The sequence below is a fragment of the Hipposideros armiger genome, unplaced genomic scaffold (assembly GCF_001890085.2).
Source record: "Hipposideros armiger isolate ML-2016 unplaced genomic scaffold, ASM189008v1 scaffold_120, whole genome shotgun sequence".
Classification (NCBI taxonomy): domain Eukaryota; kingdom Metazoa; phylum Chordata; class Mammalia; order Chiroptera; family Hipposideridae; genus Hipposideros; species Hipposideros armiger.
In genome coordinates this window covers 2,447,810-2,463,597 of record NW_017731470.1, presented here as the reverse complement: position 1 = coordinate 2,463,597, position 15,788 = coordinate 2,447,810, and the positions used below count along the sequence as shown (strand labels likewise).

The following is a 15,788-nucleotide window of genomic DNA, read 5'->3' as shown; positions in this document are numbered from 1 at the left end:
GAAAAACTTTCATTATTGCAGTTTAATTAAGCGAGCTAAGTTAGATACACAAACAAAGGCTGCCCTCTTATTTACATTTTAAATGCTTAATGATCCTTTTATATAGTTCCAGCAGTACCTTGGGGGAAGTAGCCTCATTTTTCATACTTAAGTACACATTCCATTTCCTGATCAACAGGTTTCAGGGTAAGCACTATCCTTGAGTAACAGTCAGTGTAGACCGGAGTATGAAAGAAGAGAACATCTGGATTCTTTCCCAACACTTCCACAGCAGTTTTAGACAGTTTGATTAAAGGCGTTTTTTGTAACTTGTTTTCCTTGCGATATCAAAAGTGACAATAGGAGAAAAGGTCATTTTTTTTTTCTTTAAGTTGAAGACTTATCTTTATAAAAAGTTCAGAGATACAACCAAGAAAGCTTCCTGGAGCTAAGTGGTAGTTTTAGGCTGAAATGTCCTGCTTTAAAAATAGAGAGGCAGATTTTCAAAGGCTAAATTAGCAGGTGAAAAGCACTTGAGAGCCTGCAAAATCACTGGGTTTCAGTAAGGCTGCGGAATACCATTATATCCTGTGGTATTATAGCTCTCTTTTGTAGTTCCTTCTTTTTGGTGATGAAAAAAGCATTTCTTAAGTGACTTCTATGGTGAAAACTGAAAGGCTATATAAGCTATGTTGCAAATTCGAGGAAATATAAAATGAAGGCCTGTAAGAAAGATGTTTACTCCTATTCGTGTATCTGAAATAAACAATGATTTCAGATGATTCTATTATTATCATTTCTCTGATTACCTACACATTATTCATTTAATAATCTAATAGTCATAATTACTGAACCATATGCTTACATTTATAAGTTGCTATACTCTTCATATAAATAGATCTACTCTATGCTCATCTTATGCTAGGTTACATAATATGGATTGAGTGGGGGACATTTCCTCTTTTTTTTAAAGGCAGACACTCTCTTATTGGTGAAAACACATATACTCTGAAGGGACAATGGGATAGATAGCTCTGTAGCAGAATCAACTGTTAAAGCAACTGTTAAGAAATACGTTTGATATATTAATATATCAAGAACTCACAAATGGGAAGGAGAAAATGTGGAGATGATCTGACCCCTGCTTAATTACCTGCACAATGACATTCTGCTGGGAACTCTTTTCCAACTAGGGGATCTCAGAGGGCTGTAGGTGGCACAAGAAGAGGGAGAGAGCTTGTTACACACTCTCAGGAAGCTGCCCCAATCGGTGCCCCATCCTTCCAGGGTCCTGGCCAGATTAACATCATGTAGTGGTAACGGGGACACCATCGTCACTATAGCTCCATAACAACCGTAGTTAACATCGGCCAAGTATTTACTACGTGGCTGCACCTGCACAGAAAGCTTTTTACACGGATTCTATTTTTCTTGTCTAATTGGCACAACCGCACTACAAGATAGCATTGCTTTTCCAGAGAACAAGCAGGAAGCCCAGGGGTTGCCTAAGGCAACATGGCTGGAAGGTGGCAGAGCCAGATTTACATCTAAACAGTGGGACTCCAGAGCCCCTGCTTTTACCACTAAGCCCAATGCCTTTATCTGTGCATCGGTCTTGGGCTGAGATTTTCTTTAAAAAAAAGCTTTGCTTTTCCTTTATAGGTTTTGGTAGAGACCACAGTGTTTTGCTGTTTCATCCTATCTGGTCAGGATTGCTGAGTCTTTACTCTGACTTAGGTGGTCCATGGCAGTTTAGGAATTACACCTGAATCTTTCAGATTTAAAAACTGGTTCCCTGAGAATGATAAAAGCAACCTAGTCCTCCTTTGGAGGGGCAGCTTGGAATCCCTGGAGGCCTCCCCCCTCTCCTGAGGGTCCTGCAACAACCTGTGCCCTTCCCCCAACCCAACCCCCTACCCCCCCAGCTCCATTGGCAGGGGGACCAGCTGGGCAGTGACACACTGTGTGACGCTTCTTGTCCTTCACATGGCAACAGGCCTCTTACATGCCAACTCTATTTCTTGCTCTGATCAGAAATTACATATGCCATTTTAAAAGTAACAGGGGTATCTAAAATAGTCAAATTCTGAGAAACAGAGTAGAATGGTGGTTGCCAGGGGCTGGAAGGAGGGGGAAATGGGTATTATTCAACAGGTATAAAGTTTCAGTTATGCAAGATGAGTAAGTTCTAGAGATCTGTTCTACAACATTGTGCCTATGTACAGTTAACATTACTGCATTGCACACTTAAAATTTTGTTAAGAGGGTAGATCTCATGTTAAGTGTTCTACCACAATCAAAAAAAGTGAACCTGAAAATAATAAGAGCACTCACAGGTATCTCTTAAAATTCAATTTAAAAATACTGATAGCTATGCTATTTTTTTACTTACATAGAGTAAAACATATATGTGTTAAAGAAAAATGTTCTTTTTACCTATATAAATACAGATTTGAGAATTGATTTATATTGTAATAAGAGGTCAACTAATTGCTCCTTTTTATTTTGATAGAAACATAAAAACTGTTCTGTGTGCTCAAAAATAATTTTCCCTTAATTTTCAGCCTTTAATGGCACACAATACTGTAAAAGCCTGTATTGGCCAATATAAATACCTATGTGAGACAATGGATATGTTAATTACTTTGATTGTGGTGATTATTTCATAATGTATACATATATCAAAACATTGAGTTGTACAGCTTAAATATATGCAACATTTATTTGTCAATTGTACCTTGATAATGATGAGAAAAATGAAGAAAAAAGTGCCCAAAGTACTTAGCTTCCACCTGGTATACTCAGTAAATGGTAATCTTTACTGTAAAAACAAATACCCATGAGCACTACTTGGCTTTCTTTTTCTCCATTATTTCAGAATTCAGAGTATCATTGCCTCTTTAAGGTCTAAACGTGTACATTTGTCAAAACATACAAATCCTGAAGATTTTCTTTGCAAGAAATGGAAGGAAAACTATTCTAAGCATATTGAAGTACAGCTTTGGAATGATAATATTTCCAAAAGCCAAAGGCATATGCCAGACAGTCAAGAAGCCAAGTATTCTGTGGGACATACTCTTGGGGGTGCTGGAAGGTACTTATTACTCTAGGCTGCAATAGAGATGGAAAAGAGAAGGCTTTCCAGTGACAGCTACAAAACACATTCATCAGGGTTTAGGAGACGGAGATGGACTTCAATCAATAAACATCTCTTTAAATATCATGCTTGGTTTCTTAAAAACCTTTTTTTTTTTAATTCAAATGCCTTTCAATTCATCTTAGGAAAAACACACAAAGAAAGTAATACCTAAGTGTGGCCAAACCTAAGAGTTGGGAGAACCAGTACTGTTATTTGCATGGCTAAAGCCTCAAATTAAGCAAACCAAAGCATGCAGAGCACCATGACTTAGGACAGTGGACCCCAGAGGTTGCTCCCCACAGATCCAGTCCTTAATGGAAACTCCCCACAGTCATGATCAGAGAAGGGCTCGCCCCACTGCTGGGCTCAGCTCCACCCTAATATCAATCCCAGATGGAGGAAAGCAGCTGTGAGCAAGCAGCGCTGGAGGGCTGGGGGAGCAGCGAGCACTCACCTCCGCGATCTTCAGCACTGCACTCCCATTCAGGTCAAAGGTCGGGGTGTAGGTTATGCAGAGTAAAACCTTTACCAATCAGGAAGGGAAGGAGGAAGGAAGAGAGGAGGGGTTAAAGAATTAGAAAGCAATTTTTATTCCACATGCCCTTTGTGCCGTCCTGTTTATGACTCCTTTGTTCTGTGCTTCATCTAATGTGTTTCTGTCCCAGCCACTGCTCTCGAATTAGTGGCCACCCATGGTCCAATAAAATGGTGACGAATACTTTAAAAAGTAAAGGCTGCTACCCTCGCCCCCCAGGGAAGGGCCACTGCAAGACTCATCCTCACCAACTCCAGGATATCTGTCCAATAATAACAAAAACCAAACGGCAGGCTCAGTGCTAGGCACTGTACACGAATTATCTAGATTGATATTTTTTAGTAGGTGTCATTATTATTGTCCTTATTTTACTGATAAGGAAACTGATGCTCAGAACCATTAAAGAAGATACCCCAGATCACTCAGGCAATAACTTGTGGAGCTGAGATTTGAACCCAAGAAATCTGACTCCATGCCCTGAACCACTACGAAATATTGTCTCTACCTTTTGGTAGACCCAGGCATCACTGTACTTTTCTGTTCTTGTCCCCTCCCCAAATCCACATGAGATTACAAATTCCTTAACGGGCATTTTCCTCTTCCTTCCTGTAATTTTCCACAGAATGCTGCCCAGGATGTATTTATTAGTCCCAGGTTTCCCTTATTCTCCAAGATATATAGACAGTGAGTCGATGACATTTGAAAGATCTTTAACTACCATTAGACATTTCACTTTCTACTTGTAGAGCTATTAAAGATAACAGATGGATAAAAGCCTGTGGCATTTTAAGATTTGCTTCTAATTTTGGAGATAAGATGCCAGACTCTCTCGTGTCCATTTGGCTTCTGACGCTGTGACTTTGCACGCTGATAGGCTGAGACGTAAAAGTGCTGAGTCTGCTCCTTTATCCCAAACCCAACAACTATGCCCTGCCTGCAGTTTGGCCTGTCAGTGTCTGAGGATGTTTCTTATCTGGTTCTGCCCAGTTCATGAAACAGCACTCAAGCCTAGCAAATTTACCTAATCCAGGATATACACCTAATCAGCCCCCAAAAGTGCAAGTGTTCAATGGCACAAAGAATCTCTCCTAATCTCTCAGTCTCAGTCACCAGCTAGGCCAGTCCTAGGAATAGTCTCCCCTTTGGAGAAACCAAATACATATGTAATTAAAGAAGGAAAAAGAGATTTTTGCCAATTTAGTCACAAGGTTAGATAAGTTAATTGTGGGTCTGCTCCTCAGTTTTTTGATCCTTAAACTGCCTGATATTCAAAAGTTAATTCCTGATAAAAATCATCTCAATGCCATGCTGGATATAGGAGAGAGGGATTATGGGAGCAACTGCCCCATGGCCTCATGAGAATGGCTTTCTTTTGTTTAATTACTCTCTTTTCAGGGTCAAGGTCTGATATGCAAGAAGGGATGAAAGCTGAGGATAGTAGTGCCACCAGGACCTATCTGGCCTGGGGAAAGGTTACAACGTCTAATACCTCTGTACTTGGTGGCGCCTTTGCCTCTGAAACCCTTCTTCCTTGGCTTCTTCTATGCTTGTTTCTCATGTCACTCACTTGGTTGGCTTCTTTCAGGTCTCAACTGAAATGTCACCCCCTCAGAGAGGCCACTTTCACTGATCACCCTCTCTAAAATGGCCTCTATCACAACGCCTTGTTTCATTTACTTCAGAGCACACATCAGTCTCATAAGCTGGCTTATTTACTTATTTATAATCTTCCCATTAGACTATACCATCCATTGAGCATCTGAAAGGCCCTCACGGCTTTCTCGTGTGATGCTTTCTTACTTTGACTTTTTGCTACCTTGCACAGCTTCTCTTTCTTGTGTTTTTTTTGTTTTTGTTTTTCCCCCACCATGTTTCATGGCAGACAGGTGGGAGGGTATGAGAAAATGGCTGGCGGTGGTGGTGGTCTGTGGAGGTAGAGCCGTGAATTGGTCCATCTGGGCTCTTAGTTTTTAAGTATCCACAATAAAGACTGGCAACTGGCAATTACTTACAATATGAAAATAATGATGGCAAATACTTGTCTGAACTGGATAATTAATAACATTGCTTATAGGATTAACGATCAACTTTCTGCCTTTCTTCACTGCTTGCATTCATACAAAGTACACAAGACCAGGTTTGGAAAGAAGTTTTCAAAAACCCAACCCAGTTTTCCGCGAGGAGTGGCTGGAAGAAGTGAGAACAGTGCCTAAGGTGAAATCTTTGTGAAGGAGGTTGAGTTGGTGGTATTTGGTAATCAAGGGTCTCAGGAGAACAGGGCAGGCTCAACTCCCTCTGCCACAGGGAAGCCAGAAAGCGTACAGGGAGGCCTTGCGGCAAGAATCTGCAGGAAACAGGATCCCTACAGCCCGCCAATGCTGATCGGGTCCAAAAGGTTTTTTAAGGAAGGCTCTCCACACCTAGTATCTGGCCACCAATATCCAAAGACTCATGAGCTATATGCAAAAGCTAAGAACAACAAACATAATGAAAGGAAAATGAAGCACATTAATGAAGCTAGCTACTTAAGCTCATATACAGGTTGCTGTGTTGGAAGCACAGCAGGTTTTAATTACAGGGCTGACAGTACCCATGGGCCCCTCATGACTCACAAGATGCGAGCTTAGAAAGGGCACACGGTGTCTAGCAAAGACGATGCAGCAGATAGAAATGACTTATTAAAAATGATAGCTGGAGAAGCAGTTCATGTGCCCAATGCCTAGCAAGCATTCATTCACTGCATTAAAACACAGACTGGGAGTAGAAAACTTAGGGTGGCAGCAAATTAATTTAAAGTGTCTGAATTCCATTGCATAATGAGGGGCAAAAAGTTTAAATTTATATTCTGAGCATGTTGTCCTCAAGGAAAACAGGAGTACTTAAATATCGAGGGCAATTCCATTAAAAATACACCCCTGACAGGGCCATGAAAGCATATTGACTATATTATCACCAAATAGCAGGAACTTGATTGATGGAGAGGCAGCATCTTGCAATCGAGCTTGCTGGCACTGCCTCCATAAATGAGCTAAGAGGATAGAGAAAATAAGCACAAAGTCTTCCATGCAGAGGGAAAACTCAAAGGCTACAAAAACCCCAATTATTAAAAAAGTAATTGACTAGCTACTATGTGCAAACAGCAACCTCTCAATTTAAACTGTGTATAGAAACGCTGAATGGAAAAAAAAGACTGGAAAAAGAGAAATGAAACTGATTTTTTTAAAGAACTGGCAGAAGGGATAAGTTTCTGGCCATTTGGATATGCCAAAGAGAAGCCATAAAGTGCTTCATTTAAGTGGAAAGGTATATATGTATAGGAAAAAAACATAATATATATAGGGTTTGGTACTCTCTGAGGTTTCAGGCATCCACCGGGGGTCTTGGAACATATTCTCCATGTATAAGGAAGGGGAAATTACTGTATATAATAACTTTGAAGACATCATAACTTTGGAGAAGAGAGACTTCACAGATTAGATGTGATACGAGCAAAGCACTGATACAGAAGAGAAAAGGGAGAGAAATATGTACCAACAAATGAAATGTCATGAGTAAAGGCATGGAGTGTGAAGGTAGAGACTAGAGATGATGCTATTATAGAAAGCAGGATGGAACCTTACTGCACATCAATTTAAATGCCCTATGCTAAGTGCTTTGCACATATTATTTTAGGGCTGGTCAATAAATCACAGTGAAAACTAGATATACTAAAGAAATTGGAAATCAGAGTAAAAAAGCACACACTTAATAAGATGTTGATGAAGTTAAAGACAGATTCTAGTCATTCCAGTGACAATGAATTAGTGGGTCCATTTGGCAAAGGGATGCAAGGAATTCCCAAAGTAGAAGGCAGGGGTCACCTGTACGTATGTGAAACCTGGGTATCATCCTATCACTGTTCTCCCACCTACTTCCTAACTCCAGTCAATCTGGCTGAAATCGCTCCTCTCTCCCCTATTCCCATATGTTTCATGGAGCTTTATATGTATTAGATATTAATAAAGTAAGATATTTTGGAGAGCAATGACATATCTTGTTCAAAATGCATAATACAGATATAACTGCTATAAATGTGACAATCACAGAATGAGCAAAAAATGCAAGAGGCTTATTCTACAGCATTTATTTGGAACTGTTTAGATAAACTACTTAAATCTGTGTGCCCTCTCCACCCTCATTAGATTTATAATCTTCTTAGTACTAAGGTCTGACTTTCTGATACCCTCCATGTTTACAGCACCCTGCTAGGTGCTGGGAGGCATGGTTGAGTCCTGGCCCAGGCTCAGTTCCTCCTATGCCCTGTCCACATGAGTGATCAACCTCACAGATTATCAGTGGGACTGTACACCTATGTGCCTCGTCATTGTTGTAACACGTGTAGATAATATGTGGAAGAAAATTGTCCTGCAAGTCTGAATGTCAGATTCAGGTGGTGTGATTGGCTAAAGGCAATTTTTGTAATGACATAAGGCAATTGGAATTTCAGATGGCCTGATTAGGGCAATCAAAATTTAGTAAGCCTTCTTTCAGGATGTTCAACCATCTGGCCGGACCTCACTCTAGACATGGGGAAAACCAGCTCTGCTAACCAGAGTGTATCTCTCATAAGATTTATGGAACACTCCCCCACCTGAAATCTCCTGCTAGGCTCTGCTGAGAGCCTGTCTTTGGCACTTAACACAGTAAATGGTAACTTGACTAGGATTTGTGATTCAAAGACCTCATTTCCGCCAATGTTCCAAATGAGTCCTCAGCAGGACCATTTCCAGACAGTCTAGAAGTGATTCTTGAACTTACTAGATAGCAACTGCATGTCCACTTTACATCTACCTGTGTGCTGCATTACTCAGGCTTCCAGGCATTTATTCAACAAAGGTTTAGTGAGGTGTTGGTTACCAAGGGGTCAGATTTCGTACTAGGTGTTGGGCATATAGTAGTGAACAAAAGAAGGCACCTTGATCCCTGATCTTGCAGGGCTAACATCTGGTTTTGAAGACAGTCATAAAATAAGGGATTACAATGTTGTAGGGATCATTATGACTGGGAAAATGCACTGTACTCTGGGAAAGCTTATCAGGGTCACAGTGCATTAGTCGTAATGCTGTTTGCATGGAACTCTAAATGTAATATGTTGTAACACACGTAATTAACAAACTCAGAGAAGAAGGCAAGGGTTCCATTAAGAAGCAAGCTGATTTGAGGGCGTCAACCTACCCTAAGGCACATTGAGGACATGGGGGCATATTGAATGAACAAGGAATTTTTCTTTTCTTCTTTCTTAAACTATTAAAATTAACTTACACATGAGTGCTTCTTGAGGTGATTGTAGTTTCATTTTTCTAAATACCAGATGCTACTTATAAGTCAAACCAAACAAAATAATCTGCTGGAGCTTAAAAAAGTATCTAAAAATTTGAGTACAGCCCACAGAAGGCCTTGTCTTCCCCGGTGAGTGATAACGAGCAGTCTACTCTCTTGAAATCCTTAATGCCAGGCATATTTCAAATCCCAGCTCTGGTTCTGGCTGAAAGTTTAGCTTTGTTACTTAATGCATATTTCTTTCTGGCATTTCATGCATATCGGTTGGAAACTTCATAAAATTAAAATTGCATAATTCCTTCCCTTTAGAAACATTCCAGTTCTTTTACTAACTCTGTCAAATTTGGCAAAAAAACAAAAACAGGACAGAAAATTTAGTGACAAACGCTGAATACTAAGATACCACATGCCTTATCTCCTGGGTGCAGGGCATACCCAACGTCTGCACGTGCCACCTTATGGCGTGAACTGCTGAAAGTGTACCTTGGCCATGAAGTAGAAACAGATTCTTTCTCTCTTGGTTCGCGTACAAACAACAAAGCAGGCTCAGTCTTCTGAAGACAGCAGAATGGCAGAATGGATATTTTTAGATTGGGAGTGGGGGTGTGCCAAAGTACACATATAGAATTTCAGAGGACATTTTTTATGTCATCTATTTTTACAATGTGGATGCCCAAGATAAGCATTATTTCCGTTAGAGCTTCTCAGCCTCAATGCTATAGACATTTGGGGTCAAATAATTCTTTACTTGGGGGATGGGGGGAAGGGGGAGATTGTCTTGTGCACTGTAGGACGTTTAGCAGCATCTCTGGCCCCTACCCTCTAGATGGCGGTGGCACTTCCTCTGCCAGTTGTGACAACCAAAAATGTCTTCAGATATTGCCAAATGTTCTCAGGGGGACTAAATGGTCCCAAGTTGAGAAGCAGTGTTTCAGGTCATTTATGCCCCACGTGCCTTGTAGATACAGCTGGGAAACTCAACATCACTCTGTGTCCAAAAGCCTCAGAGCTAGAGTCCAACACTTCCGGAGGCGATCTGGAGTAAGCCACTGACCCTTCACCATGCTTCAGAGAGCTTGGACTGAAGGTAACAATAGGTAGTTGAGCTACAACCCCAATCTTTATTTTGCTCCAAAGAAAATGAATCAAATTATTTTATCGCGTGAAGCTTCCACCACTTAGGACTTAAATTGACTTAGCTTAAGCTCTAGTGACAGGTAATTAGAGAAATCACTTCCTGCCTCAACTTGCCCAAATTCTGGCAAATGGCTATTCTAAAAGAGATTTTTAGTCAATAGAAAATTTTGGTAGAGTTCCTGAGTTTCCAATTTGGAAAACATTTCAAATTACTCATTGATTTATGGTCATGTCTCAGCTTCTTCTCTGGCCTTTATCAGTTGGCACCAAGTAATTAGTTTGATATTGATATTGATCAGATGTGCCCTTAGCACCTAATTCTAAGAAATACTATACCAGTGGTATCTATAGAAAAAATATGTAAATATTAAATTATAATGAACTTGGCTATTCACCTGAACAGATAAACTATTCTTAACCTTATTTTTCGCTTGAAACTCTCCCTTGGCAAACTCTCACGATTCTTACCTCTAACTACAAGCCTCACAAATCTATTACTAGAGACATAATTTCTCCCAAGTTTAATCCTTAATTTCAGCTTCTCAACAGCACAAACAAATATATTAAATTGCATGAAAATCACATCAACCTCACTAAGCCGGGACTATCATAAATAGCTAACACTTCTTTCTGCTCTAAAATTCTTAATTATGCAACCATTAAAATTATACTTCAAGGGGTAAATATAGCCAAGTGGGAAATACTTATCATATAAAGTAAAAAGCAAGAAATAATATACACACAATGAATATAATTGTAAACCCATGAATAGATATGATTAGAAGTGAACATACTAAATATGATTAGAAATAAATACACAAAAATCAGTCACGATGATGGGATTTATAATTTTTATAATTAACTTTTTTCTATTTTGCAAATCCTGTAATGTTATACTACTTGTTATTTCTTTAAATTATTCTTTTAAAATATTATAGTTCTTTAATATCTGACAATATGGACTCACACTATCTCTCTCCTCAATTGGCCCCGTAAGACCCTTGATTCAGTGAGAAACTGGCTCCAAGTCCTGCAATCATCTTGGATTTTCCCTTTTGTCACCTACTCACTGCCTACCTATGTCACTGCCAGTCACAAGCTGCTCCTGTTCTCTCTCTGCAGATAAGCTCAGTGCTGTCATCTATACTTTTCCGCACTCAGCTTCAGGGGACCCTTCCTAACGTCACCCTCCTGATTTAAGTCCTCGGGATTTCTTGCTTAGACTCTCACAATAAGTCATTTCACCAGTGCCTCCGACTTGCTTCTGCTCATTTCCAGGCCGTTCTGCAAAACCCTTCCCTCTTCCCCCGACCTTCAACATCTAACTCCCAGCTCTGGACGTGCCACTTTCCTGCTTACTGTGACCAGGCCCTCTAGAATTAGCTGCAAGTTCCCCTCCAAGCTCATCGGTCACGATCCCTCACTAATCCCAGTTCACAGACCATGTTTTTCCATCTCCAGGACTTTTCTTCTCTACCAAGAATGATCTCCTTCCCAATATAATTATCTAAATTTCACACACGTTTCAAAGTCCAACTCAGGTAGTATCCCCTCCTTGAAATGCTGATCTGCTCAGCTGAATATGGTTGTTCCTTCTGAATTTTCCCATTAAACTCTTCTGCTGCTACCTTGAATTATGGCACAAGTGCACATCTTTGAATTATGGAATTATTATACAACTACCTTGAATTATGGTAAATATGTACATCTTTATCTCTTTCCTATTAGATTATAACCCCTTGTCTTTGAATGCTTTGCTTTTAATCCTATAAAGTTTTGTAGTATATTGTTGGTAATAAAAATATATTCACTGAACAAGCCAATGAAAATAAAGTCTAAAAGAAACAAAAATTAAAAGTTCAATGAATTATCTTTTCTAGTTTAATCTGTAACAAATTTATTTTCATCTAATCTCACAGCTGAATCTTTAAGAAGTAAATTTCATCAATATGTCCCTAATAGCACCTTTACTTCTTCCTTCTCTCTTTCCATCTCAGACTCTCCCCAGAATGGTCACCTTATCTCAAATAATAGTCTCTACTAATATACTATATATGAAGCTTTTGATAATTTTATAATCAATGCTTATAGACATGACCAATCAGGCCCCTCAAAATAAAAGTTTTTAACGGGCTAAACCCAATTTGATTCTCTGTATATTAAACATTTAATAATTATAAAGCTCTTCTAGAATATCCAAATCATATAAATTCTGCCTAGCATAAAAGAAACATTGGCACAGATAAATAGTGGGAATGTTTTCTGTAGACTGTGGAATCATGGCTAATAATTAGGACCCTAAGTATATCTGGGTAGATAAAATTCTTTTAAGCTACAATTCAATAGTAGTAAATACAATGAGATCCTTTTTTAGGAATCAGAAATATATATGATAAAACACACACTCTTTTTTTCCATTACTATCGAAGAAAATTACTCCATTATAAGTAGTATAGAGGGGGGTATAGAGGAAGAAAAAAAGATAAGATGAAGAAACTCATAAAGCAATGGTATTTCTAATGTTTTAGTTCATAATTTGAGTGAGTTCAAAGGTATTCACTTTATTATCATGCTACACATACTCTTTTCTAATAACTGCAACAAAAATGAAAGCTAATACCAATCCTATTCCATGCATCACTTCATTAGTATTAACTCATTTAAGACTCACTACAACTCTAGGAGGTACGCATCATTGTTATTTACATCTTACATATCAGAAAACTGAGGCACAGATAAGTAACTTTCCTACGGTCACCAAGCATTCCAGCTCCAGAAGTTGTGTTCTTACCACTTTGCTACCAGATATTTTGAAAAGAAGAAAAGGTAATAAGAAATTTAAAAATGGTACAGCCCAATGATTATTTCATAGGACAGTTACAGCATACCATTCTCCCACTCTTGTAGACACACTGGTCCACTTAAAGGCTCCTCAAGGAATTCCTATCCACTATAAGCCATTTCTATTCTCTCGTTATGTTTCATTATTTTCTAGAAGCCATATTACTCACATTGATCTTGCAAGTTAACTCAAACACAAGTTTAGAAAGTTTTCTTCCCTACCTATCCAAAAAGACACATCCAAAGACCAGATCAATGCCCAGTTTTGCCACAAAGCCTTTCCAGAAAAATATAAAAGGTTGAAAAAGCAATTCTGCTACCAATAAGTGTGTAAGCCCAGCCAAGTAACTGAACCACTCCAACTTTAATTTTCCTATAAAAAGAAGGATCTGATGATGTATGAGGTGATTTCAATTCGAAACTACAAATCCATGTTGGTCTTTCTCAATTCTGAACTCACACAAATTTTTATCGATAATTACAACTTAAGTTTCTTTTGTTTGTCGTTTATCCTGGTGGGCCACTGAAAACGACCACACGTGTTGCCATCTCCTCTTCATTAGTCAATAACTAAATTAAAAAGCAATTAGGAAGCCATGAGCCAGATGCTCTGCCCGGCACCAAAGGGATGAAAACAGTACTAACAATATGTAATGAGTTTTCACTTACTACCTAGCGAAATTTTGTAGTCATGCCTAAATCAAGAGACTAGGACTAACTAGTTGGAGAGATTATAATGTGCCGTTTCCCCAAACAGGCCATTGCAGGTAGTCCACTGGGTCTCGGGTAACCTCACTCCTCTCTGAACACACTTTCATCCCTTTCCTCTGACAAAAGTGCAGTAAAAAAAGAGCAGGAGGTGGTAGAGGGAATAATGTGCCAGCTGCTTCTAGCTGAGAGAAAATAAACCAGACTATGATTCTCGCGCAGTAAGTGATTGTGGCAGACTGCCAGCTGTCTCTCAACATTACCCCCCTTCTTTTTTTAAGAAAAGAACCATAGGCACATGGCTGCCCAAAATAAAGACGGTCCGATCTTCCTTACAACTGAGTGTTGCCATATGACCAAGTTCTGGCCCATGGGATGTAAGCAGAAGCGTCTTCCCTCCCCTTCCTCCTGCCAGCTGGATGGAACGTGCACATGTTGACTTAGGATGGAGCACCATCGTGGACAAGTGGAGAAACAAAATCCAAGAAACCAGGGTCTCTGACAATGTGGTTCAGCCAATGCTGACCTAAGTTTATGCAAAAGAAAAATAAACTTCTGCCTTGTTTAGGCTGAAATGAATCCTAACTAGTACAGCTACACTTTCTTCCCTTTTCCCAACTTTAATCCTTCCTGCCTAAAGCATAAGATTCTTTCTTATGCTTTAGATCGTATTTGCTTTAAATGTTCCTTCTTAAGAATAGCCTTCTCTGTCATCTTCTTCATCTGTCCTCCATCAGGCTCTATTATAAATACGCTTTTAGTTCCCTAGATTTTTCTGTAACTGTATTTACCAGTTTTATGTACTTACATATCTCATTGATTTCTATCTCCATCACTAGCCTCCAAACAGACATAGATTCTGTTTTTGTTTCACTTGGTTTTGTTTTCTTCATCACAGGATCTTTTGTGCCTAGCATAGTGCCGGGCATACAGGAAGCAATGAAATAAATGTTTGCAGAACAAATGATTGAAAAAATTGGAGGGTCTCCCCACTCTACTAGGAACTCTAAAACATCCACAGTAAATACTGAATGCCTCTGCATTTGCACTTGCTTAACAAAAATTATGTCTTAAAACACTTCTGCTTAGTTGTTCTCAAATGTATTCAGATGGCATGGTACATGGAAATTCTGGTGCTTGAAAAACTAATAGATAATGTGAAAATATCTCCATCTCAAAAAAATAATGCATAAACTATTTAAAGGAAAATCACATTTCTAAGTTTTTGACATTTGCCTCTTACTTTTTAATATATTTTTATTGCCTGTCTAATGCAGTCACACTAAAGGGTAAACAAGCATAGGAGAAGACTTAGTAAGAATTCCATCAATATGTGTACAAAGTAGAAAAGGACTATCATCCTTCAGTCTTAGCAGCAAGAACAGGGAGGGCTGTTTGAGAACCATTTGCTAGCAGAATCACATATTTTAGACAGTTCCCTGAATTAACCACAGAAATAATACATTTGTAAGCATGACAGATCAACCTCCAACAATGGTACCTTTGAAATTAAACATTTTTCGTCAAACACTGGAATTGTTTTTAATACTAGAGAGTACTGCAAATCTTCTAATGTGTCTCAGTAGCTTTAGACTAAGAAGAAATTTCTCCTTGTTATCAGACGGAAAGAGTTTAGCCATATCACCCTCAAACTTCACTAATGATCATCCCTGCCATAAGGTATGCTAGAAGACCAAATACCCAGAGATATGAACATTAAAACTAACCATGTGGATAAATAACCCACATATGAGACTCTGCCATTAAAATATTATTGAGAGGGGATTTAGAAATGGTCTTTCCATTTGGCCTGTTTTTTACTCCCAGACCAAACCATGGATTGATTGCAATGCTGGTCCATAATTTAAGGAGCACTCTCTCCTCCCCCGGCATTGTAAGACCGGAGTTACAAATGGACACCCTGAAGCTTAGGTCTACCAGCTCCACAGGTAGTAAGCTCTTTTTCCATAAATCATTCACTTTTGTATTTTTTGTAGACATTTGGTTGGCATTTGTTATAAAATATAAAAATACCTCAACAATAAATGACATTCTCTCTCCCTTCCCCTGATTTATAATCTCCCTCACACACTCTCTCTCTCTCTCTCTCTCTCTCTCTCTCTCTCTCTC

General features: G+C 39.1%; 1 protein-coding gene across 1 annotated transcript in view; it reads right to left on the bottom strand.

The window, feature by feature from the left end:
• Positions 1 to 15,788, bottom strand: part of ARFGEF3 (ARFGEF family member 3) — a 183,080-nt gene that overhangs the window by 107,404 nt on the left and 59,888 nt on the right. Inside the window, exon 5 of the mRNA XM_019648090.1 lies at positions 3,573 to 3,641. Within this exon, the coding sequence (XP_019503635.1) occupies positions 3,573 to 3,641 (69 nt within the window). The remainder of the gene's footprint in view (positions 1 to 3,572; positions 3,642 to 15,788) is intronic.